This window comes from Ahaetulla prasina, chromosome 2, assembly GCF_028640845.1.
Source record: "Ahaetulla prasina isolate Xishuangbanna chromosome 2, ASM2864084v1, whole genome shotgun sequence".
In the NCBI taxonomy this organism is placed as follows: Eukaryota; Metazoa; Chordata; class Lepidosauria; order Squamata; family Colubridae; genus Ahaetulla; species Ahaetulla prasina.
Genome location: NC_080540.1, coordinates 35,775,295 through 35,801,928, shown reverse-complemented (window position 1 = coordinate 35,801,928; position 26,634 = coordinate 35,775,295). Strand labels below are relative to the sequence as shown.

General features: G+C 46.9%; 1 protein-coding gene and 1 long non-coding RNA gene across 2 annotated transcripts; one reads left to right on the top strand and one right to left on the bottom strand.

Moving 5' to 3' along the window:
- Positions 1 to 8,970: 8,970 nt before the first annotated feature.
- FEZF2 (FEZ family zinc finger 2) lies at positions 8,971 to 12,676 on the top strand. Its single transcript, XM_058167806.1, has 4 exons — positions 8,971 to 9,855; positions 10,367 to 10,501; positions 10,696 to 10,828; positions 12,399 to 12,676. Exons 1-4 carry the CDS (start codon positions 8,971 to 8,973, stop codon positions 12,674 to 12,676), a joined length of 1,431 nt encoding a protein of 476 aa, XP_058023789.1.
- A 4,739-nt stretch (positions 12,677 to 17,415) lies between these two features.
- On the bottom strand, positions 17,416 to 25,613 carry LOC131191702 (uncharacterized). The gene is made up of 4 exons (XR_009153561.1): positions 25,220 to 25,613; positions 21,456 to 21,486; positions 20,221 to 20,403; positions 17,416 to 19,659 (listed from the first exon to the last, which is right to left on the bottom strand). It is a non-coding gene; the product is annotated as an uncharacterized LOC131191702 (long non-coding RNA).
- Between the last annotated feature and the right edge of the window lie 1,021 nt (positions 25,614 to 26,634).

Below are 26,634 nucleotides of genomic sequence, written 5' to 3'. Positions count from 1 at the left end.
TTATATAGATGGTATTTCCTTAAACTTAGAGAGATATTTTCTTTCTTTATTACTTATTCACTTACTCATTTATGTTTTGTTTTTTTGTTTTGTTTTGTTTTGTTTTTAAAATTTATTGCCAGTCTATTTTACCTCAGGGTAATTTCTGGATGGCTTACAGTCATAGAAAAGTAAAACTGTACAGAGATAAAAACATAAATAAAAATGAAATAGAAAAGATAGTTTTATTGTACATTTCTCTGCAGTTAAAAAAAAAGTTGGAGGTCGCTTTTGTTGTATTTGTTCAATGTACTTTTTGTCACTTTATTGTTTTGTCATTCCCTTTCCCTTGTTAGTTGGCATTTTAATGTATGATGCCCAAACTTAATAAAGATATATAGGGTATGTGTGAGAGAGGGGGGGATAGGGGGAGGGGTGGAGATAGAGACTATGGGAGTAAACATATTCCATAGAAAGCAGACTCTAAAATGACTCTTTATGTGAACACAGGATTCTCTGGAAGCGGGTTGGGAATGATTAGAATAGCTGTTTATGTACATTCTCGAAACAGTGCATTAAAAAGATCTGAGATCACATTGGTGGCCCAAGAGTGACCAGAGGAAGTGATAGACTAGAGAGACGACAGGCAAGTAAGCCTAAGGTGAGTTTTGCTAACCAGGTTCTCGACAATTCTGCGAGGCTGTATCTCATCATCATCCAGCTGGAACGGCCATACTAATTTGGGTGGAATATGTCGATGAAGATTCTCAGTCATCCAAATCAGGGGTCTCCAACTTTGGCAACTTTAAGACTTGTGGGCTTCAACTTTGCTGGCTGAGGAATTCTGGGAGTTGGTTTACAAGTCTTAAAGTTGCCTAGGTTGGAGACCCCTGATCCAGATATACGTTTGGTCATGGCAACTGGACCAAAACGAAAAGAAGTTGCCACGGCTCAACTTCTATCTAGACAGTATGATAAATGAAAAGATAATCCAGCACATCTTGATGAGAATAGGTGGGGGGGGAGGAAAATGTCCCACTTTCTTCCCTTCTTTCCCAGGCCCTTCCTTGGAACCCATAAGGAAGCCAGGGGTTACATTGAACTGACCGCTTCCTTCTCCTGGCCGAGTTAAGCGCCTTTCTAGGTCTGACTTAAAAGGGCCATAAAAGAACAACTTCAAGAATGCAACAGATTTATCCCAAGAAGCATTGCTAGCTAGGGGTGAGTAGCTTAGATCACGGATGCAGTTCCTACCCAGGCAGGCCATGGGACGGAAAGTGCCCCACACTGGGTGGAGATTGGCAGGGGGGAATCTGGAGCCAAAAACGCCTCAGATCTTGTGCCTTAGCTCCTGGCTCTCCCGCACAATCTTTCCTTCTCAGCTGGGATCTGGAGACAACAGATAAAGGACCAGATCCTTTTTTGTAGCGGAAGGTTGCAGATCTCTCTAGTCTAGGAGATTAGGCTGAAGTCCCTTGGAACTTAATTTTGGCCTGAGTTTAGCTGAGTTCCAGCAGGAAAAGGTGATTGGTGGCTCAGTGCAGTGGTGGGTTTCAAATTTTTTTACTACCGGTTCTGTGAGTGTGGCATGACTTGGTGGGCATGGCAGGGGAAAGATACTGCAAAATCCCCATTCCCTTCCCACTCCAGGGGAAGGTTACTGCAAAATCCCCATTTCCTCCTGATCAGCTGGGACTTGGGAGGCAGAGAATAGATGGGGGGGCTAGGCCAGTCAGAATTTTTACTACCAGTTCTCCAAACTACTCAAAATTTCTGCTACTGGTTCTCCAGAACTGGTCAGAACCTTCTGAAACCCACCTCTGGCTCAGTGGCTAAGACACTGAGCTTGTCTATCAGAAAGGTCTGCGGTTCAAATCCTTACTACAGGTCTCCTGCGTGAGCAGGGAGTTGGACTTGATGACCTCCAAGGTGCCTTCCATCTCTGTTACTGCTTTCTCTCCCTCCCGCCTCCCCTAAATGTTTGGCCGGCTGATCTCTTTGGGTCTCGTAGCTGGGTTCCTTCGCGAGCGTTCCTGTTAGAAAGCGAACCGAGCGGCACGTTCAGGGACCGGGCGGGACCCTAAGCCCTGAGTGGAGGAGAGGCAAGCGTTTCAGAATGGGGAGTTTCAGAAATCGATGAGAGGCGGGGAAGGAGGGCCTGGGAGGCCTAAGCTAACAATGGGAAGAGATCCGGAGGAGGAGGCGGAGGCGGAGGAGGCTTCCCTGTCTTGCCCAGCCGGGCTCCTCTGCTGGATGATGGCAGTGAAGACGTCCTCCTTCCCCATCAGAGGAGGAGCGAGGAGGAGAAGGAGAAGGAAAGGCAGCCCGGCAAAGGGCAGGCACACCTACACACTCCGCCCGATTCGGATTGGATGGCGAGCTGGTCCAAAGACTCGCGTAGTAGACGCTGAACGCTCTACGCGGGATCAAAACCCCCACTCTGTGAAAATCCACAGACCACGGAAAATCCCTTTTCCCTGTTTCCCGCAACTTTTTTTTTTTTTTCAAGCCAAACAACGAAGATTCTCCAATCTGCTTAACCACAGGCCAAATAAAATGCGGGTCTCCCTCCCCCCCCCGTTTGTTTGTTGTTGTTTTTGATCACCTTCGTTTGTCTTCTCCGTCTCCCCTTCTTAACATCCCCTATTTCCTTTTTTTGGGGACGTCCCCTTGTCCTGGTCTTCAATTTTACTTTATCGCCCGTGCTGTGTTCAGCGGCGTTCGCGTCTCCCGCCTGAGAGACACCGGGGGACTTCGCTTTCTCTTGCTTACTTTCTTTCCATTCGGCTTTTTTTTCCCTTTTTTGCGCCTCCCCACCCACCCCCGCCTCTGTTTTTCCGCCCTTCCAGTGACAAAACGGCAACCTCCGAAAATCCCTTCTGCTCACCCCCACCAACCCCCCCTCACTCCACCCCCACCCACCCACAGTACCGTTTGTAAATATTCTTGGCGGGCAAGGAAACCTTTTTAGGAAACGTCGCTCTTTTTACCAAAAGGTCGTACTTCTCGTTTTGCAGGGCAAAGGATGGTAGAACTGAACACACACACACACACACACACACACCCCAATGAGACAGTAAAAGAACGAAAATGAATTTCGCGAGAAAGAGACGGAGATTACCCCCGAGTCGAAATAAATCGAGGCGAATTGAATTAAGTTTGGTTTAGGCTGGGTTTGTTCTAACCCTAACGCATCCAGCCCTTTCGGATACTTAGAGGTTTCCCCCCCCCCCCGCGCGAAAGCGAGGCTTTCCCCAAGAATCTCGTCCCCCGGGGTTCCTCCCCGCGATTAAGCCTAGACGGATTGCGAGCCCTTCGAGCATCCCGAACGAGAGCAACGGGTCAAACTGCAACGGTGCGCCTGTCCCTCTTTTCTCTCCCCAAACGTTGCGCTTCGATGTCACAGCCCATCCGTAGCACCGTTACTCGGGTATAGTTAAGTGCTTCACAACGCTTCCCAAACTCTTCGGTCGAGTTCCGACGCGACTGTCGTGAAAGGGCCCGAAATGACTCTCGGGAGCCCACCAGTTCTCTGAGCGCGGGGGATCCTTTGCGTGCCGTCGCTCCGGATAAAGTTAAGTTTAATACAGGCGCCCTCGAGGAGACCGGCGGTTTCGGGTGGGCGTGTCAACGCCGGAAACGGTACTATTTGAGGGGGTCTTTGGTGCTTTCTGGAGTTGGTTGCTTTTCTGGGCAGACGTTTCGTTACCCAAACTAGGTAATATTGTACCCTATGACTATCATTAAGTGTTGTACCTTAGGATTCTTCATGAAGGTATCTTTTCTTTTATGTACACTGAGAGCATATGCACCAAGACAAATTCCTTGTGTGTCCAATCACACTTGGCCAATAAAAAATCTATTCTATTCTATTCTATTCTATACCATCAGTGCTAGATACGATTTTCCAAGGCAGGCAGCGTCAGCCGGCCAGGCGAGGGGTTGCGTGTTGTTTGCTGTTAGATCGGAGCTGCGGTCGTTCCGGGAGAGAGATTAGGAATCAGCCAAGGAAGCAGGGAGCCAAAAGAGACCCAGTCTCGACCGGAATGCAGTGAAAGCATTTTTGACTGGTGCTAGGACGAAATTTTAATAACCTACACAACAGGAAGGGGCCAGGGCAGAACTCAAGTCCATTTTTCATCCCTTCCTTCTCTTCCTCGAAGTGGGAAAGGCTGAACCCGCCGCCACGCGGATCTAAGTAATGCTCATGGGGGAAAGGGGGATATAGAGTGGGCGCACCTGAAGGAAGCCAAACCAGAGCCTGACTGGCCCGGGACAGGCCTAGGGAAGGGAGCCCCTCCCCCCCACCCCCAAACGCCACGGGAAGATTTCAGGGCCCTGCGAGGAGACTCAGCGCCGGTGACCGGGCGCGCCAGTCCTCGCTCGGCGTTCCCCTTGCTTCGCTTTCCCCACTTCGTTTACAGAAAATATTTGTTTGCACCCTTCGTTGGGCCCGAAGTTAATGACTCAACGTGTTAGCGTGGAGTAATCGAGAGAAGAAGAAAAAAAAAATAGTCCCCGCGCCGTGTTTATTGTGTGGGGGAGCTGTTGGGGGAGCAGCGCTTGACGAAGCTGCAATTAGGGTTAGATCGAGATTAATTAACGTGCGAGCGGCGAGGTGTAAAAGGGGTCTCAACCCTCCACTCGGGATAAGCGGCAGCGAAGGCGGGGGAGAAAGAGAAGATCTGCGGCGACTAATTAAACGTCGCCCAGCCTTCTTGCCGGAGCCCAAAGCGGCCACCGCCACCCGCAGCCCGTTCGCTCGGCCCGCAGGCCCCCGTAGGAGCCGGCGGCGCTCTGCAGAAGGGCCGAACCGGACAGCGGGAGAAGAGGACGGAGAAAAGAGTTTCCTGGAAGGGGACGGCCTCGTTGAGGTCCGCCTAGCTAACCTGGGTCTCCGGGACCTGAAGCAAGCGGGCAGGCAGCTGCAGGGGTCGAGGGTTAGGGGGGGTCTGACTTTTCTTCGGGTCCTGGACCCGAGGGGGGTCGGCCTGTTCGTCCTGCCTCTTTGACACCCGTCCCCGATTTGGGTTTCGGGCTCTCCTTGCCTGCAGGCCCTAGAAAGAGACAGAGACACCCCCGCTGAACAAGCTTCTTCCAAAAGACAACCGTGGGCATCGCTGCGATTGGCGCCCCCGTACCCGTAATTCTTCTTTTCCCCCCTCCTCAGCTCTTCATCGCAGCCCCCAACTCTGCTCTTCTGAATTAGATTCAATTGAGGCCGTTCGCACCTTTTCGCGGCCACAGAGCACATGCTGCCCTCCCCCTTTAATAGGGATTGCTTGGGCGCATTCAATGGGATGGGCCCCCTTTTTTACCCCTTTGGTTGCTCGGGGCCCGGAGCCTACCGGCTCCAAATCTTAACTCTCCTGGCAGCTCGAGGGAAGCATCCCGAAAAAGAAGTCGGCCGATCTCTCCCACCCCTATGGACGGTATTTTTCTTTACCGATCACAACTAAAAATGCCCTGCCCGGAGGCTGATCTCGGAAGAATTCTTCGCCTCCTGAACGTCTTTTCGGGCCCTGAACTGAATTAAACCCACGAGACGCTCAGAACCGCGCTCGGATCCCACGAGCAGGAAATCTTTGCAGTAGGTAGCGCACTCCTTAATGCGGCGGAATCTAATATAGACCATCTCCCCTGCATGCTGGATCTCAGGATCCTTCCAGCCAGGCCTCTTATGGAAATGGACGGCAATAGCACGCAGTCAATTCGTTTTGAGCGATTGGCTGGGGATTTTGGGAATTGTGGTCTGCATTAACTAATCAATGGCGAAGGCCATCTTCTCAACCTTCAGCACCGCTCTGTCTAGAAATCGGGTGGGTGGGTGGATGTGTTCAGAAAGCAACTGGAGATCCATTGCAAAATAGCCGAAGGCCTTGCCCACCCCAGATCTTTCGGTCAAGTGGGCGGCTGCTGAGAGGTGACTTTTTAAGGGGGGCAGCAGCATCCTGAGACCTTTCACTTAGGAACCTGGGGGACCTATCGACCGCACTGTTAGAGGTCAGGCCCATCTCAGAGAACCTCCGGCGGTTTATTCTGCAGCTCCCGCTCCAAGCCATTCATCCGGAAGGTGAACGCCGAATTTCCTGCACACCAGCTAGCCTAACCCGAGACTCAAGACGGTGCGAGGGCTAACCAACCCGAGACAGCGACACAGTCGCTCAGCTTGCTTTAGGGCAAGCAGGACCGCCTCTTTCAAGCCTCAACCATAAGGGCTAGAAACGTGGCTTTAAAAAAGAGAGCAATCAAACGCTCACTTGCACTAGCAGCGCAAATTGGGGGGGGGAGGAGAAGGCTGATGTTATATATCCCCGTCGGAGTCTAAGAGAACCAGACAGCTGTTCCTCCCCTCTTAACACTGGGGGGGGGGGCGAAGGGAGCGAACCTGCTGAAGCGATTTCTTCTGGAACTCTTAAAAAAAGTCCCTCGGCTTTTTCAAACTTCAAGCAGATCCTATCCGCCGCCCTTTTGAAAGGTGTCTTAAGATCCGGGAACAAAAACGGGAGGGGGGAAAGGAGGGAAAATAGCAGGGCCACCCCTTGCTCTTCCCCCCCCACCATCCCCAGATGTTGGTGTCGTGGCCGCTGCCTCCACTCCAGGGGGCTCGTGGTGTTGTTCCCCAGGTGAAAGCGAGAGAGACGGGGAAACAGCCGCTCGATCCGGATGGCCCGCTGGCCCTTTGGCCAACTTTTGTTAAAGCTACAAAAAGTGGGATTCCTCCGAAGGAAGGAATTTTTTTAAACAATTTTTTTTTAAAAAAAAGGAAATATTACAAGGAGGGTAGACGGTATTCAGGCCTTACTTTGCCTACTGCCGAAGCCTCTCTCCTCCCCCCACCTTCCTTCCCTTCTCTCTCTCTCCCTCTCCCCATAATCCGTCTCTGGTATTGTTGAAAGAGAAAACCAGGTGCCACGCCGCGCTTTAGAGTCTCGCCTATTGAAGGAGTTTTGAAGCAGCTCCCAATCGCGGGGCGGGAGGTTGAACCCCCGAAAAAATGGGGCAGCCTTTCCATCCCCCCACCGCCACCGCTACCGCCCGCCCGCTAGGTGGAACGTGGACCATTTCTTCACACCTCCCCTTCCCCGCATACACAAACCTATTCAAGTTTCTAATTCTCTCCTTTTCCTCCTTTCTCTGATTTCCCCCACACACACGCACATTTTTTTGATAACGGCAAATTTCCCTATTTCAGGTTGAGAAAGGAAAAGAATAATAATTTTTAAAAAAACACCTCAGGCGGGTCATTACGATTTTTTTAAAAAAACGGAAATAAATATCAAACGACGCACACAAAGAAATTAACTCAAGAAAGAAAGGAAGGAAGGGGGGAAGGAGCCAGTGACAGTTTAGTCCTGCGTTTTGTGGAAAGGGGGACTTCTCCGTCCCAGTGAAAAACCCCCACCTCACTCGAGAAAGTTCTGGGGCGTGTGTTTGTTTATTTACTGTTTCCTTGTTTGTTCGCTGGTTTGACTGGATCCGTTCGTCTTTTGGCAAAAGCAGGTGGCTGGGTCTATAGAAAGGCAAGACTTTGAGTGCCAACCTTCAGCGGCGTTTAATTCGTATTTACGCCTCCAGGATCTAATTAAAGGAGCTGCTCCCGGCCGAAGCGCTCTCCAAAAGCGGGGAGGCGGGCCGGCCCGGTCCTTAAATTGAGACTGGGTTTTCCCGCCGACTTCTTCTCTCCCTCCTCCTCCCTTCGCCTTTTTTTCTTTTTTCTTTCTTTCTTTCTTTTTTTTTTTGTTGCAAAAGATCTGATTGAAAGACGCACTGTCCCAATTGAAACGAGGAGCCAGAACTCAGCTCCCGAACTCCTTGTTCCTCTCCTCTCCTCTCCTTTTCTCATTTTTGGTTAAAAAATACACAGCTCCGCTCGCCTCTCCTGGGAGGCTTTTATTTTATTTATTTATTTATTTTTATTTTTCCGCTGCGCGATTTGCTTGGCGCCCAACTTGCGAATAGCACTTTCCGTCTTAATTTGCCACATGCAAAACGACTCTTCGGCGTTTGCAAGTCGCTCTCCACTCCCCCCAACCCACACACCTCCCCTTCCCCCACCCCCCCCACCCCTTCTTCCCTTTGGAAAGGCTCTCGCAGAAGAAATCCAGGGTGTGCCTTAAATTGGAAAGGAGGGAGGGGGGGAGTTCCTTTATTCTGCTCACCCCTCCCATCCGTCCAGACCTGGGCTGAACGTTTGGCTGAGAAAAGAAATCCTCGCCCGCTTTCTGCCTGCCTCTCGCTTCCCGCCTGCCTGCACGGTGGCCAAAATTCCGTGTCACTCGGCTTGAAGTGACTTCATGTGATGTCAGCTTGAAATGCCAGAGACGGTCGGGAAGATGCTTGCTATCCAGGTCTGACCGGGCGGCTAAACTGCGGGGCTCGGATGCGTCGGGCAAAGGTAACTCACCCCCAGGCCGGATTCATACACACACACAAACACCCTTCCTCCACCTCCTCTTCCCCTCCACCCCACCGCCTCTCGGGGTCACGCCACCACTCTGAAGCGAAAGAGGTCGCGGGGTGGTGGGCAGCCTTGCCTCCCTGCCTATCTCTACACACACACACCCTCCCCGCCAATATCCCAGGCCGGGCAAGGAAAGGCTTGCGGAGTTTGCCGGCGACTTTTTTTTCTGGCGCGCGTTCTGCTGAATGAATGAGCAGCGGTCTGGTCCTCCCTGCGCGCAGCCGGGTTCATTTGAATGTAAATGGGAGGAGGGGATGCGGGGGGGGGGACGAGCGAGGGAGAGAAAGGAAGGAAGAAAGAAAAGAGGCGCTTATTAAAATGGATGTGTCTGCAAAACTGAGCTAAGGACCGAGTCGAATTGAGCTTGACTTCTCGGCTTTTTTCCCCCCTCCTCCTCCTCCTCCTTCTTTTTCTTCTTTTCCCCGGTTCTTCGTCCTTCTTTTGCTGTCCTTTTTTTATGGGCGACCTCCGGCTGCGGATCCCCACCTTTGCCGTCCTTCCCCTTCCTTCCCGCTCTCCACGTAGAGATGGCCTCGTCGGCTTCGCTGGAGACGGTCATGCCTTCCGCCTGCATCCGGACCGGAGCCGCCAACCCGGCCAAGAGCCTGGCTTTCTCCATCGAGCGGATCATGGCCAAAGGCTCGGAGCCCCATCACAAAGCCGCCGCCGCCGCCGCCTTCGAGGCCAGGCCGAGCGAATCTCCCGCCAAGAAGCTGCTAAGCCTCTGCTCGCCTCTGCCCGGTGTCATCCCGGTCCAGCCACTGCCGGCCTACGAAATGCCCTCCAAGGCGCTGCTCAACTACTCGGAGCTCTGGAAAGGCAACTTGCGGCACTGCGGGGCCGCAGCGCTGGGAGGTTCGACGGGCGCCTTCTGCAAGACCAACTGCGGCGCTTGCTGCAAAGGGGAGCTCCCGCCTCCACCGCCCCTGGGCCAAGCCGCCTTGCCGGGGGCCGGACGGGTGATCAAACCCCAGGTCATCCACCAGACTCTGGCCCTGCCGGCCAACGGATCTAGCCTCTACTACTTCAACTGCCTGGACTCTTCCGCCTATCACCCGTCGGAGATCCTACAGGGCCAACTCTTTGCCTCCGGCCTTCTGCATTCTCCGAGCCCGGCCGCCGCCGCCGCGGCTGCTGCAGCCGCCCTATCTGCCCATCAGAAACTCTTCCTGCTGGAAAATGCCAAGTTGGCCGCTTTGGCCCCGCCGGAGAAGTTCCCCAACCCCCAGTACCCCCATAAAGAGCGCCTCCCGGGTCAGCTAGACCAGGTGATGAAGGAGAACTCCAGCCTGGCCGTCGAGAGGCCCAGCGGAAAAGCCCACCACGCCAAGATGGGCGGGGGGTCAGGCGCAGGAAGCGGCGCCTCGGCCGACGGGAAACCCAAAAACTTCACCTGCGAAGTGTGCGGCAAGGTACGGGGCGCTTTACCGGGAAGATAGGGCCATCTTTCCTTAGGCTTCTCCATCACTCCTTAAGTGACCCACAATAGCTCCCTAATTATTACGCGGTTGTACTGAAGATTGAAGGGGGGGTGTCTCCGCGCACGCCTCCTATATTGAACTGCCAGGCCATCCTGTGCAAAACGGGGTTTCGAACTCACGCACACACAACCCACGCAGGCTGATCGTCCTGGCCGCCTTGCAATCTTCGGCGGGCCAGATAACTCATAGCTGGGTCGCCTAAGACTGGCACCCAACAACTCCGCAACAACACGCGTGGTTCCGTTTTGCAAAGGGCGAGAGGCGGCCCCGAGGTTAAGGGGAAGAGAGAGCATGGTCGGGGGGGTTGGCATTAAAACGAAACACCAGATCCAGCCTTTTAAGCCCCCTTCGGGCCGGCTGGCCGGCCGGCTATAAAGGCTAAATATGGCGAGAGCTCCGTACTTCGGCCTAAAACAGTTCCCTGCCTTGTCTTTCTTTGTAGGTGTTCAACGCCCATTATAACCTAACCCGGCACATGCCTGTTCACACCGGAGCCAGGCCCTTCGTGTGCAAAGTTTGTGGGAAAGGTTTCCGCCAGGCCAGCACGCTCTGTAGGCATAAAATCATCCACACGCAGGTATGCTGGGTCTTAAAAAGAGATGCCCGCCCGATTGGTGTGTATTTCCGTTTCCTTTAAAAAAAAGAAAAGAAAAAAAGAAGGGAAACTTGAGTTTAAGCGCCACGCTTTTTCGGCGGTGGTCTCCGAAAGCAAAAAAACCCGGCCACGAGTCATTTTAAAGAGCAACCGCTAACTGTCCTTTCCACCCACAGGAAAAGCCCCACAAGTGTAACCAATGCGGGAAAGCCTTCAATAGGAGTTCCACGCTAAACACTCACATTAGGATCCACGCCGGCTACAAACCGTTCGTCTGTGAATTTTGTGGCAAAGGATTTCATCAAAAAGGTATTTGGATCCGGCCAATGTTCTTGACCTCTGTGCGCGCGTCTCTCTATTCGTTTAAATCTCAGAAGAGCTCAAGGGAGGGGTGGGAAGAAAAACGTTCAGAACCATTTAAGATTCTTTTTTTTTTCCGAGAAGAAAGCCAGCTTGCTTCTGCGCCTTATATTTTTTCTTAACGGGAGAAAGAAAATAAAAAAAAACAACAAATTCGTTTTTGGAGACCGCCAAAGTTGCAAACGGGAGATCTGCGAGTGTTAGGCGGGGAGAATAAGAAGAAGGTTGGGGAAAAAGAATTCCCCACCGATTTTTAAGCTTCTGATCAAAATTTCGGCTTTCAAGTCGGAACGTTCTTAATATAGAACATTGCGAACGTTCGGGATAGAATCTTGGGGTTTCGGGCATTCCAAAATGTATTGGCGGAATTGAGCGGACTTTGAAGTTACCAGAAGGTGACCCCCTCGAACGTCCCGGGGATGTCGGGGGGTGGGGAGGAAGGAGGGGAGCATACCCTGGGCTGCAACGAAAGACTAGTTCAGTCCTGTCACTTATCATTAAAACTGGGAAAGTAAATTCAGTCCTCTTAGGGTACGATCCCGCCAGAATGAAAGCACTTCGAAAGAAAAATAACTCCTTTGATGTCAGTGGGAGAGGAAAGGCCGGGTTTCCGCGCACCGGAGTTAATCCAGGAAAGGAGAAAGTGCTGGACCTGAATTGAATTCTTTGCCTGAAAGCGAACCGACAGAGAGCGTTTTTTTCCCCCCCGAAGGGCGCCGCGGGAAAGAAGGTCGCCACGGTTTTTGCGTACTTTTGGTTTTTCTTTCGCCCTTCCCAAACTCTCTTAAACGAGAAGAGTTTGGGGAAAATAAACTTCTGAAAGAGCACAGCACGGTTTCTCCCTGACTTTGCTAGCAATTCCTGTGCCTTTCAGCGACACAATTCGGTTAAGTTCGAGGTGTCGCCACCCGGTCCTCCCTTCCCCCTCCCCCACTCCCCCCAACTCCGTCCGATCCCCATCCAGGTTCTCCCATTTGCTCCGGGTCAGGACGCTGACCCGGCCTCTAATTTTTTAATTCGTTAGTTGGCATCGCGGCGTGGCCTTGACAGAGATTGAGTTTGACAACTTCTTGACTGTCCCTTGCAGGACACTTTCTAATGAAGCCGGGCAAAAGAGGCCGTAGCCTACAAGGCCGGGGAAACCGTGCCCAAGAAAGCGGGGCGGGTGTGGGGGGGAGGGAAGCTGCTGCTGCTGCCGCCGCCGCCGCCGGCGGCATCAGACGCCGCACCCGCAGCAGGTCCCTTCAGTCAACAGATCCACGGACATTATTGAGATAACTGGGGGGAAGGGTTGAACTTGGCTCGTTTGAACTTGGGCTTTTGCTGGTTCGCTTTGTGGTGTGGCCGAGTTCCTTGGTTCAGGGTTTTGCGCTAAGACCCGGCCAACTCAAGAACCAAGTCAAACATCTCTCAGGAATTGGCCGACTTTGCAATCTTCGCCTCTCCTTGGCTGACCCTCCCTTCTCCCTCTCTCTCCCTCTCCCTCTCCCCGTCCCCCTTTCTGCTGCCCCCCTGGCAGGGAACTACAAAAACCACAAGCTGACCCATAGCGGCGAGAAGCAGTACAAGTGCAGCGTCTGCAGCAAAGCCTTCCACCAGATCTACAATCTAACCTTCCACATGCACACGCACAACGACAAGAAGCCATTCACGTGCCTCACCTGCGGCAAAGGCTTCTGCAGGAACTTTGATTTAAAGAAACACGTGCGGAAGCTGCACGACCCCGCCGCCGCCGCCGCTGCGGCCGCCGCCGCCGTGCCTTCCTCCAAAGAGCTCTCCAGGAGCGGACCAAGCTAAAAGTGCCCGAGCTCGGCATCCGCGCTCGGCGGAGGCCTTGTTCCGCCAGCCAAGACTTGGAGCGACCCTGAGGCCGGGAAAGGCCAGAAACAAAGCCCGAGAGAAGGACGGGGGTTTTTGGTATGCGTGTCAAAAAAATTTTTTAGCAGAGGGGGATACACACATACGTGCAGACATATATGTATATATGTATGTATATACATATCCTTGCGAAAAGGAAGGAAGGGGGGGGAAAAACAATTTAATACTCTGTTGCTGCTACTGATTCCAGGAGTGTTTCCAGGACTGTAAAGACAAAATGCATCGGCCGGTCAAATATGTATATAGAGGACTGTAAATTTAAATTTTAATGTCCACTCGATTAATTAAGGAATATATCATCTACCAGGCAATAAAAATCGCTTAATGTGAGTGGTATTTCCAGGTCCCCTCCTAGAGCCACGGTTTTTGTTTTTTTTAAAGAAACAATACAATTCTGGTCCAATTTATTAGTAGCAATGGTTGTAGTATAAAAATTCTATTCTATTCTATTCTATTCTATTCTATTCTATTCTATTCTATTCTATTCTATTCTAATGGAAGCCACAGTATAACCCTTAGCGACGTAGGTTCTCTTCTGTTAGTTGTAATAGCAGAAGAATCCGAATCCCGACCCCCCCAGGCCTGTAAAAGAAAAATCTTCCCTTTTGTGTGTACGGGCCTTTCTCCTCACCCCCGGCCGCCCCTTCCCTTCTCAATATAAGTTGTTGTCCCAAGAACTGCCTCAGCTAAACAGGAGTGGAGTTTCCGAAGCGGTCGCGTGACTCCGAGTTCGTGTGTAAATCCAGAGCGATTCGGAGCAAAAGGCTAAAGCGGGGCGACCGGGCCTGGGGGGGTTTTCTCAGCAGAGGGTAGGACTAGAGGTAGCCTCCTCCCTCCCCATCTCCATCGGTGTCTTTGGAGGGGGGGGGGGTCTTCTTTAGCCCTTGCTCCAATGATTCCCCCTACACACACACACACACACACACTTCCCGGCTGTTCTATTGTAAATGGGCCGCTTTCGGATCGCATCTTAAAAGAAGCCGAAGAAGTGGGGGAGAGGGGAATTGGTGAACCGAGAGGGAGAGAGGCTGGAGAGAAACGAGGAACCAAAGGAACGCTTTGCTCTCGCCTCTCAAAAACGCCTGGTTGGGTCGGGCCTCTCTCCTTGCCTCGGGCAGCACCAGCACATAGTAGCCAGGGCAGGGCAGGGCAGGGCAGGGCGGGAGAGGGGGGCATCCCAAAGGCGGCCAGACCACACACTCCCCCCTCCCTCCGTTAGCGATTCCGAGCCACCAACCTTTTGGCATGGGGAGGCACATCGGCAGAGAGAAAGATTAAGAGAGAAATTTCGCATTCCTTCCAGGCTTGTCTTATTCCCCTTCTTAACTGGGAGAAATCTGAATGGCCCGACTGAATTACGCATTTATTTGTTCCAGTGGCAGAGGAAGTCCAACATTCTGGCTTCCAGTAGATCACCGACGGCAACCTGCGAAGGCAAAATTGGGGCTCTTCCCCCCCTCCCTCCCTCCCTCCCTCCCCCAGGCGTCTGCCACCAACACCCACCACAACTTCCTTCCTGGGTGGGTAAGTGGGTGGGTTGCGGGGAGGACTGTGTTTTTGTTTTTGTTTTTCTCGTTGCCGGGTTAGCAAAGAAACAGCTCTCAGCTCGGTGGCATCTTTCCATCCGTGGTTGGGGAGGGAAGAGACCTGGAGAGGTGGGGGAGAGAGAGAGAGAGGAGGGAAGCGACGGGAGACGATTATTCTTTAAAGTGGATATTCATCTCGAAATTAGAAGCTATAATATGCCACCTTCTGGTCTCCCTCAATTAACTTCTTTCCCCTCCTCCCTAAAAAGTGGTTTCCCCGAATGTGGTGATGGTTATCATCATCATCACCATCATCACCATCCTCGCTTGCCGTCCTTTTTCTAATCCCCGGACGCCAAGGAAACGATCTCATGCTTGCTTTCCGAGTAATGACCCAAATTAAGAGGGGAAACACAGACCCTCCAAACCTATTATATTAATCATGTAATCATCCACAGCAGGCTCCAGAAATGTTCATTAGGGGAAAAAAATCAAGGGGTTGGATTAAGGGGGAAAAAGACGATGCTTGTCTGCTTTCTAGCCTCCTAATACGCGGATGTTTATTCCGCCCACAAGATCAGGCAGCGGCGCCCACGCAGTTCCCGTCGCTCCTGCCCAGCGGCCAAGGAAAGCGGGAATTAATAAGCCGGACACCTTGGTTGTCTGGGGACAAAGTCCTTGGGACTCTTCGGCTTCCCTCTGCTTTCATGGAGTGTTTAAATGCTAAGAAGCGAACCGAGAACGCTTCCGAGCTATAGAAGCCGGCAAGAGGCCGCTTTCGCTCCGGCTCTTTCCTTTGGCGGCTCTGTGTTAAGTCACAAAGTAAGTTTGCGCAAGTCTGTTCAGCTGCCAGGCCTCTGGATGCAAAACTAGCCAGACAGACAAAAGTCCAAGTTAGCACAACTAACTTGTCAGTTAGCACAACTGAAAAAAGGAACACGGAGGACGACCAAGCCCTCCCAAAAACCACATCCAACCCTAAACAAAAGTTTGATTAGAGAGAAAGGAAAACCCACCGGTTTTGAACGAAAATGCCCACCTGGGTAAGTGGAAGCATCTCTGTCTATCTTTATTTCCGTCTCTTCCTTCCTTTCCAGGCCTTTGATTTATGTTCTTGATTTCGAGATTTAAAAAAAAAACACCTATGGGCAAAGCTTCAGGTCCTGCAACATTGTTTTCTCCTCCTGCTCTTTCTTAACTATTGTTCTTTTACAACTGCTTGAAGTTCCCATAAATATCTCATTTCAGGGGTGAAATCCAGCAGGTTCTGACAGGTTCTGGAGAACCAGTAGCGGAAAATTTTAGCAGTTCGGATAACCGCAAATACCACTTCTGACTGGCCCCAGAGTCAGGTGGGAATGGAGATTTTGCAATATCCTTCCCCTGGACTGGGGAGGGAATGGGGATTTTGCAGTATCCTTCCCCTGCCACGCCCACCAAACCACACCATGCCCACCAAACCATGCCCACAGAACCTGTAGTAAAAATAATTGGATTTCACCACTGCCTCATTTCCACCATGAAATCTTCCCAGCGGCCTCTTCTCTTCATGCCTTCATTTCTCACTCATTTCTCATGTGTTGTTGTTGTTTTGTTGTTAGTTGCGAAGGCATGTCCTACCCATCACGACCCCATGGACAACGTTCCTCCAGGCCTTCCTGTCCTCTACCATCCTCTGGAGTCCATTTAAGCTCCTGCCCTGACTGCTTCAGTGATTCTCATGTATTGGCTACCATCATTTATAGGCAATCAAAATTTTCAGAACTCGGGGGGGGGCAGCTCTTCAATGCCACCAGAGAATGAAGTAAATCACTGCTTCTTCCAAATTCTTCCTGGTTTCACCCCCTACCCCCACCCCACTGGTCGTGAAAGGAAGAGGCATCTCTACTGTTTGTTTGCTAGCTAGGTATATACTCCAGCTAAGTAAACTGCTTTGTGTGCAGTGTAACTTTCCGAGTTGTATTTACAATGGTGGGAATGACTTTGCATGCTTCCACGCACTGATGTTGCCCTGAATCAAATATCCAAGTGGATGTCAATATTTCCAGTTTAGGGATGGATGGATGGATGGATGGATGGATAATTTGCTCATTTTGATGGTTTGCATAATAGTAGACGACTGATCAGTATTCAGTCTGGTCAAGAAAGCAAAATTAAGATTTCCCTCCTTAAACATTTGCTTTTTGCATGCTTTTCTTGGGAGAGACAAGAAAATCAAGCAGAGGGTCACCCATGAAATGGGTGGCCTTTAAATTTAATGAATAAATAAATTTGAAGTTAGAAAACGTAAATAAAACTTTAAATTGGGTTTGCTGTGTTGAGGGTGTTCCCTGTACTCAGGAGCCTTTAAATTTTGCTTCCATATATTCCATAATATATTTTCCATATTTTATGTGATCTTGCTAGAAACTGGGTTTGATGTAGCAATGGGCAACTGAGCTCTGAACGTATAGAAAAAAATAATATTAGCAACAATGATATATTAAGGGTGGAACAGAAAAATCAGCAGGACTCTACATCTTGAAAATGTTGAAGAATGGCCGATTTAGAGCTAAATGGCATGGTTAAAATCCGGAAATAACCCAAAGAAAAATATGTATGGAGTAGAGTGGGCATCCCTGTCTGGTTCATAAGGTTCCATTGCTTTGCTTCTGGGATGCTATCTTTGCCTCTGGCTCCACTTGATGGACCCTACCATTCTATCCATCAAAAACGTGGAGTCTAACTTTCAAAGAGCTACAAGGTGTCCTTTTTTTCCTCCAGATGTTTGCCCTGTTCTTCAATGATCAGTTTTTGAAAAGTCAGTTCAAAATAGTTTGGGGCAGCATATAATGATGGCATTCCTTACCTGGTCAACTATTCTACATCTGCTTCTTGATCAAGTGGTCAACGTGGATACATTTGAGAGATACTTTAATAATCTGTGATGCCATCAGCTGCAGTCAAATAAAACAGACTGCCACAAGAAGAAGAGCAGAAAGAGAAAACACTAGGCACAATGCATCACATACTTCTTAATGATAATATTAGAAGAGAAGAGAAGAGAAGAGAAGAGAAGAGAAGAGAAGGATTCTTTATTGGCCAAGTGTGATTGGACACACAAGGAATTTGTCTTTGGTGCATATGCTCTCAGTGTACTTAAAAAGACAAGACACATTCATCAAGAATCATAAGGTACTACACTTAATGACAGTCATAGGGTACAAATAAGCAATCATGAAACAATCAATATAAATATAAATCATAAGGATACAACCAACAAAGTTACAGCCATGCAGTCATAAGTGGGAGGAGATGGGTGATAGGAATGATGAGAAGACTAATAGTAATAGTCATGCAGACTTAGTGAATAGTTTGACACTGTTGAGGGAATTAGTTGTTAAGCAGTGTGATGGTGTTTGGGGGAAGGGGGGAAACTGTTTTTGTGTCTAGTTGTTCTGGTGTGCAGTGCTCTATAGCATGAGATTATGTCCAGCATGAGAAGGGTCCATTTATTGATGGAATCTGTTGATTTGATTTATATGATGCCTCCCTCACCATCCAAAGTGACCCTGGTTGGATAAGAGACATTAACTTCTGGAAAGAGAAACATTAACCTGTTCAAAGCATCCTTTGATCTCTTCATAAGAATGGCTTTAGAATCTTGAGACTCATTCCTTCTATGGGTTCAAATCTCTGGTATTCCCTTGTTACTCTACCTGCCCTTCAAGTAAATGAGAAAGAGGACTTTCTTTTGTTTCCCAAAAGAAAAAAAAACCCACTCACGTTTTATTTGATAGATTATGCTTTTGGAATTGTGTTGAAGGATATAGCCACCCAAAATATTGGTTTTATTAGCTCTCTTGCTATTATGAATATATTTACTCTAAAGTAAGTTGTATTTGATTTAATGGGACTTGTTCTTTCTCAGTGTACAGAGAGCTCTTCTCCAACTGTTCCTTACAGCAGATGGTATCATAAGAATCAATAACTTCTTATTAGTCATAACCAAAATACAGGTTACTATATCTTCCCAAAGGTGCTAATTTTAAATAGAGAAAGAGCCCCTCTCTCTCTCTCACACACACACACTGTACTCATCCAGAAAGATTGGAAATTACACTATCAGGCAAAATACTTATTGAGAAGTTTTCAGCTAGTTCATCTTGAAGTATAGCTTCTATAAATTTTTGATTCCTGGAGGATGTTCAGTTTTTTATATTGGAACAAAGTCCCCGTGACCATCTTAATGATAGTGAATGGTAGATATTCTTCATCCTTAATAAAACTGGCTGGGCTGCTAAGAATTGTCCTTTACCTACAGTAGGGTTAGCTACTGTATCTGGGTTACAAATCCCCAGATGACCAGCAGATGGCAGCAGTTAGTTGGGATGTTCTTTGTTTCATTGATACCCTCTAGTGGTTATCTAGGTTTTTGCAATATACCCTTAGTTGGACAACATGTGGAGAGCCAGGCACACCTCACCACCTGTTCTGTACAAAGGCAACTTTCACAGTTCCTATTAGGTTGGGGCCATACCAGGGTAGCCTTCTGAAAAAGAACGATCAGTGCTGTTACACAGCTATTTTTAAAAAGATGCAGCAGTCCAAGTTTGACAGCTCGACATTTACCTTTAAATTTTGAAAGACTTTGATCGTGCAGTAAAACTTTCCCCAGCAAATGTGTTAGTCGGTGCATTATATATATCGATAAGTGCGTATACATATCTGGAAATATTTTTATGTGCGAAATACTTTTAGAAAACATCTTCCTGTGAGTATTTTTCACTCTGTAGAAGGAACTCTCATGATCCCCCGGATTATTTTAAGGGATAAAATGCCAGTTTCTAGGCAGTCCTCGGTATAAAAATATGGATTTTTATCAGAACAACAAGCTTAGCTTGGTGGCAAAATTCCCATTCAGTGCAATAAAGCCAGGGTATTGCATCTGGAAAGTTGGCTGGCGATTTGGAAGCTTCCATTGGGAAACCTTTTAGACTTCCAAGAGGTGCTGCTACAGCATTTTCTGCCTCGTGAAAGTCTGAAAAAAGGATAATTCATTCTGTATTTTTTTAACACCAGGTCCTTGTCTCCGTTACACCTGGTAAGGTGATATTTCACATGGGGCTATAATTGCAGGAACTCAAACTGAATGCCAACACTTCAATCATAATAGGACAGATCAGGCAAAAATGCCTATCTCATCACACTGAGCAACAACTGGGAAAACAATGGGCCGTTTTAATCATGCATAGACTAGTGTGAGCACAATAGAATTTCACATAGAGGAGACATCTCCAAAACGGCTTAGACATCCTCTTAGATATTCTTCTAAGCTAGGGATGGGCAGGGTTTCTTTTCTTCTGCATCTGGTCCATAGTTGACACTGGTTGGAGTCTGGAATGGAGATAACAGAGTTGAAAGCTTGGGTAGAGCCAATCCCAAAATGTGCAAACTTGGCCAAGGGGATCAAAAGCCATGCAAAACTAGATATTTTTAAATATTTTCTTAATCTATCCTCAGACGCTGTCATTTTACTCTTAGGCTGGTATTCCAGCTGATTTATCTAGAATATTGAATATTGAATATTAATTTAAAAATTAAGTAGAAAACTGGCATCCAAAAAACAAAAAGACAGATTTCTAGCAATGCTCGTCCCTGTTTCTAAACCCCATTAGAATGGTTGAGATCATCCCAGCAGAGGGATGTGACTATCTATACTCACTTGACCAATCATTTTATGAGCAAGGAAGTCTTCCCTAGCCACTCCCATTCTAGGAGTGCATCCATCATATGTTCCCAAAACTGGAATTGGACTCCCAGTTCCAAAAATCTACTTTGTAAATCAAAATGAGGACTTCATCTGATTCTTAGGTTATTCCTTTTATGTTCTTCCTATAGATTTCTCCATTGAAATGCCCAAATGCTTTACATTGAAGAAACAAAACTGCCTTTTACCAAATTTGATCTCTGGTCTAGTTGTCCAGCTCTCCATTGTCAGGAACATAAGCAATCTCCTGGCCAACTGAAGAAACATTTTATGCTATTTTAGGCTGAGTTGCATCAATGGAAGTTTTCTTCTTCTTGGTCCATTTGAGATTGGGTAGGTTTGGAATTCTGCGAGTGAGGTTTTAAGGAAGCCTAGAAGATAATATTAATGCATCACCTTAGATTGTCTTGTTTATTATGCCCTTCCTGTTGCTTTCAAAAGTCTTCCAGTTCCTTCTGGCTTGACTACATCTTATCTCAAATAATTGGACCTTAAGAAATCCAGATGAACGAGATGCTGTGTATGTCAATAGTACATCATAGGCCACAGTGCACAGACAGAAGCCAAAGTAAACAGGGATAATCCATTCCATCCCTTTTGTTTTCTGAATCACTCCATAAGGTCACATTTAGCAAATGGCTAATAGTAGCGTGATGCAGAGGTAACTATTTCCAATTTTCTCCAATGGAAATCTACATTCATTTACATATTGTCCCAGGCTGATGGCGGAGCCAGCCTTCTCGGCCGAGGAGGAGGTTTAGACGGTAGGTGCCTCATTTCCCACCCTCGGCTTATACTCGAGTCCCCAGTTTACCCCAGTTTTTGGGGTAAAATTGGGGACCTCGGCTTATACTCGGATCGGCTTATATTTGAGTATATACGGTAAGTGATTTAGACCTAAGTGTCTTCCTAGATATATATATATATATATATATATATATATATATATATATATATATATATATATATATATATATATATATATATATATATATATATATGGAAAAGGACTCAGAGGCCTATCGGTCATATTAATGTACAAGTTCAAACACATATTACCAATAACATTTTAAACAAACAATTTAAAATGAGAGTAGGGTAAAATACAATCATTATGAGGTAAAATACAATACTTTAATATATAAATACGTGAAATAGAATAAAATTAGACATAAAGTAATATTTCTGTATCACCCTTGCAATCTACCCCAATCAGGCCCACATAGGCCAATCTCAGTCGGACCATTTTAATCAGACATTGTGCTGCATTAAATGTCATTTTCAGATTCGGGCCACACATGAGGTATGTTGTTTTAATATGGGCCTCCCACTGGGCCATACATTTAATATATGGCTCAAGGTACTTATCTCTCGCCTCCTTATACAAACAGCAATCAAATAATATATGAGTCAGATCTTCTACCTCTTCAGCTCCACAGATCTCAGCTTAAAATCTATAGAAAATTGGAAAGATAACATCATTGAGGAAGATGAAACCTTACATGCTTATGCTGAAATAAGTCCTTTTCATTCACAATGGTGCCTATCTGTGGGGCAACCTATATAGTATTAGGGAAGGGCTCCTGGTCTATAAAGAAAACTCTGGGTTTCTGAGGTTTTATCTTGGACTGCAAACAGGAGAAGTTCTTAGGTACTAAAGAAAGTAAAACTAGACTCCTCGCTGAAAGCATTATGAATGAAGCTAAGGCTTAGGGACTGTGGGCACAAAATGTAACAGCAAAAGTCAGGAAGGGGACCCTGAAAAACCAAGAGTAATTGAAAAAGAAACCAACTGAACACAAGATGATTAGATGGGATCATTGACAACACAAGGGGAATCTAAAAAGGATCTCAAGAAACAATTATTGATAGGCAAAACCTGCAGAACTATTGTTCACGGGATCACCAAGAATCAGAAGCAACTGAAGGAACATCAACAAAATGTCCCAAAATTGTACATGAGTGATTTATTCCTAAATAACTATCCATAAACCTACACTGTAGTGGTGTAAAGTTAACAGTATTGGGCATTCAAAGAAAAATGGAACTGGAGTACACAGATCATCATTATCCAGAACCTTCAGGAATAGGCATTTAAGTTATAAGTGAAGGAGTGGCTGTAAACACTCTCTTACTTAACGAATATTATTAGTTACAGGTTGCTATTTTTGCAGTTCTTTTCTTTTTTCACTGCCTGTGCTGTTTCACATATTTTCCCCTACATGTATGCAAATTGTCTCCTTTATACAGACAACGGGCCCTTTAAAATAGATTGGGGAGAAAAAAAAGGCATACAAAGGCTGAATTCACAACCCACTTCACTTGTGAAAGACCCAGCAGCTACTCTCACACAACTTTTATTAGGTTGTTCTTTGGCTTGTTTATTGTGGCTTAATGTACATATGCAGCCCATTTGCTTAGTTTATCTTTTCATGCCTTGTGAAAAGCAGAAAATTGGTTAATTCAGTAACTAATTGAAGTGTGTTGTGCTAACCCATACATAGAATGGTTAGCCATAGATCACCCTGAACACTACAGACAAAGGAAATATTTAATGTTGTTGTTACTTTATTTATTTATTTTATTTGTATCCCGCCTTTATTATTTTTAAAAATAACTCAAGGTTATGATCAAATCAACAATGAACAGAAGGTTACGCTTAAGATGTACTTTTCTATGCGCTACACCAGTGTAGTTTTGAATTGTGTGCAGTTTTCATTTAAATTTATAAATGACTGTTGACTGTTATAAATGAACCAGGTTTACTCAAAGTAGTGAACAAAATACGATGGGTTATTATAGTTGGTCGCACAGACAAGTCAGATGTTTAGACTGGATTTGCATTATTATTATATAGATAAAAATATGAAATCACAGCTGCCAGTTCTTTAATTGGTTTTGGCCTTTATTTGCATCAAGTTCTTCCCAAGAATCTAGGATGCCTTGATGTATCGGCAGGCAGGGTATATGTGCAGATCCAAGTTGTGTGGACTTTTGTAATTGACAGATGGAAATTTTGTCAATGCACATATTTTCTAAGTGCCGTCCAGGAATTTTTGGTATGGCATGCAGTGTGCAGATAACCGCTGGGACTACCACGCCTGGTTTATGCCATAATCTTTCAGTTTTGATTTTCAGAATTTGATACTTTTGTGATCTTCCCTAATTCTTTGTCCTCTTTGCTACTATTGCCTGGTATTGCCACATCAGTTATTCACACTTTCTTCTTCTCAGCCACAGTTACACCTGGTGTGTTATGAGCCAAGATTTTATCAGTTTAAATTCAAAGATCTTACAATATTTTCACCTGCTCACTTATTATTATTGAACATTATTCTATACAAAGATTTCAACATGGGCCGGTTTAGCTCTGCCTGGTAAGGCCTGTTATTAAGAACACAAAGCCTGCAATTACTGCAGGTTCGAGCCCGGCCCAAGGTTGACTCAGCCTTCCATCCTTTATAAGGTAGGTAAAATGAGGACCCAGATTGTTGGGGGGGCAATAAGTTGACTTTGTAAATATATACAAATAGAATGAGACTATTGCCCTATACATTGTAAGCCGCCCTGAGTCTTCGGAGAAGGGCGGGGTATAAATGTAAACAAAAAAAAAAACACAAAAAAAAATATATATATATTACTCTCCAAGCCCTTGTATTAATATAACATGTAACTTAGCATGCTTGTATATATAATATCTTCTAGAGCTGCATATAACAAGCAATGTAACAAAATACGCCCATTAGTGCTATTCAAAACAAATTTGCACGCAAGGAACATAACTGCAAATTGTTTGGGAAAAGTTTTTGCAATATAAGCGTCACCATACAGAAGGTTGACTCAGCCTTCCATCCTTTATAAGGTAGGTAAAATGAGGACCCAGATTGTTGGGGCAATAAGTTGACTTTGTAAATATATACAAATAGAATGAGACTATTGCCCTATACATTGTAAGCCGCCCTGAGTCTTCGGAGAAGGGCGGGTATAAATGTAACAAAAAAACACAAAAAAAATATATATATATTATTATTTGTTTAGAAATGTTAGCATGACTTCCCCATCTTACATAGGAATTCTGGGCAGCTCATGGCAATGAACAAGAAGAATGTAATAAAATTTCTACAAATCAGCAACAACAATAGAAGAAACCAAGAAAATCCACCCAACAGAATTAAAAGTATAATAGTAACCAAACTCAATCACATCTATATTAGACTCCCCTAACTTCCTGCCCCTGCCCCGGCATCACACAGAAAAGCCAAGTCTTCAAAGCTAGTGATGCCTACAATACACTTAAACCAGTTGGGATCTGGTGGGATGGACAGAAACTCTCACAGATAGTTGATCCTGCAAGTAAATGACCTTAAAGTCAATTGAGATAGGCTGGGAATTCAGCAAAGCAACATCTGAACTCAGTGCTACTGTAGTTTATTGCAGTTGCGTATGTGTGCTCCTGAGTTGCAGCACTTACATTACTCTGGCTGGACCAGCATTCCTCATCCTGGGATTCTCCAGAATGTTGAGATTAGTTTCTGATCCTGAGAATGTTGTGGATTGTTGCCTCAATACATGCACTGAAAAATGATACCTCTTTTTTATTTTATTTTTTGGATCCTCCCCCCCCCATGTGAACTGGAAGAATCTCAGTGGGAGGCACACACTTTGTAATTGCTACATTTGGAACCCTCTCTGGATTTCAACATGGCATACCCAGACTTGTTGTTCCAAGTACAACCTCTCCCAATGACACAGGGCTGCATATCCGAACCCTAGGAAAAGGGGAATAGCTGAATTTCTAACTGGGACCAAATTTGATTGCAGATCCCACGCTGTTGCTTCGAATAGAACCAAATGGTGTGATGTATGGTGAGTAGTTTAACCAGCACTTTCTATCCTCCTCACCATTAAAAAAAGATAGAAGTCTAAAACAACACAACCAATATTCTACACATTTTTATGAAAGGACACAACTCCCTCAGCTAGAGGGAGAAACAAGCAGGTAGTCTTTTATCAGTCGGGTTCATATATTCAGGATGTGTCTGCATTGGGAGAGGGTCGAAAAAGTGAAAACAGTAGCCAAAGCATATCCTTTTCTTTGTGCAATAAAAAAAAAAGGGCAGGACTTTGATTACATGACGGTGGTTACCATCTTGGATTTTTGAACCCCTCCTTGGGCGACACCCCTACCAGGATGGAGAGTGGGGGAGGACCAGAGACGTGGGACACAGCACGCAACATGTTCTTCTCCATGGACACTAGGGTGACATTTTGTGATCCAGGTCTTGCTTCTCAGCCTTTCCCCGATGATGACAACCTGGGTTCTTCCCTCGATTCATTATCTCCTCCAGTGCAACTCGTAAATATTAAAAAAATAATAATGCTCAAATCAAGGGGGATAGCAATTCTGTTACACGAAGACACAGACACACACAGGCACATACGCACAAAAGGCTCCAATTATCTTTTCCCTCTCAAGATGTTTCTTCTGTCCATGACTGCTCACACTTCAGCAATCTTGCCAGCAAGCTTCAAATAATGTAATTCCCCCCCCCCAAAAAAAAATAAGGAGAAGGAGGGGGAGGGGAAATTCTCTTCCAAAGCCGTAGTCATGAACATGAACAGCTTGAACAGGCCTAGTGCCTGGGGGGGGGGCGGGTTAGAGGTTCCTTTATGTAAAGAATGACACTTAAAACTTGCCAGCATTTGCAGGCGTGTGGATTTTTAAAAAAAAAAAAAAGGGGGGGGGAGGGGAGAGGGTTGGAATCCTAAAATAATAAATAAAATCCCTTTGGGTGTAATATCCATTTGCCTGGCTGAGACTTCCAAGCCTCCCCTCCCAACCCGCCAAATGTTCTCGTCTCTCTTTCCTTTGCGGCAGGAGCAAGGGACAAGTAGGTGGGGTGCGGGAGGGGAGGGGAGGGAGGCTGCGTGCGTGCCTGGGTGGGAGGAAGGCTCATCCCAGGTGCATCCTAAGGGAGTCCAGAGGAGATGCTGGGCTGGGAAGCAGGGAACCTTCAAGGCAGCGTGCGGTTGCCCTTTTCCTGCACTTCACTCTCCAAATGTCTGAGCAACCGGGTTTGCTGCTAGAAACATGTTAATTGCCAACAGAGCTCATTAAGGCATGCACATGCAAAACACAGCAAGGGAGATTAAATGGACAAAAGCGCAATAATGAACTGTCAACAACTGAGCCCATCTACAAGACCAGGAGCACTCAAGAATGAGGCATTTAGAGGCAACAAAGGATTGTCTGGGACAGGAAGAAAGGACGACCTAGACTTTTGTTGAGTCAACACAATTGATTACAAATGAGAGATTAACAGGATAGCTTCAGAGTTTTTTTGAAGGAGGCAGAAGAGAAAAGTCCAATTAAGTCCACCGAATGTTAACTACATCGCTTTCCACAGCCAGCCCTGGAGAAATTCTCATTAAACCATCCCTGGCGATCCCCTTTTTGGAAAGTAATTTGTCTCCCTGATGGAGCAGAGAAAGGGAGAGAAAGAAGCGCGAGTTCTTGGCACAATGAGCTTAGGAGACACACTGCAAAGAGCCAAAAGGGGAGTTAATGAGCATCTGACAAGCCGCTTGGATCTAGGCTTGGC

What these genes read in the sequence shown, in the direction of transcription:
- FEZF2 (XM_058167806.1), top strand. Translation starts at nt 8,971, where the DNA reads ATGGCCTCGTCGGCTTCGCTGGAGACGGTCATGCCTTCCGCCTGCATC. An exon ending in CCTGCGAAGTGTGCGGCAAG is followed by an intron (nt 9,856 to 10,366) that starts GTACGGGGCGCT and finishes CTTTCTTTGTAG; the next exon opens with GTGTTCAACGCCCATTATAA. An exon ending in ATAAAATCATCCACACGCAG is followed by an intron (nt 10,502 to 10,695) that starts GTATGCTGGGTC and finishes TTCCACCCACAG; the next exon opens with GAAAAGCCCCACAAGTGTAA.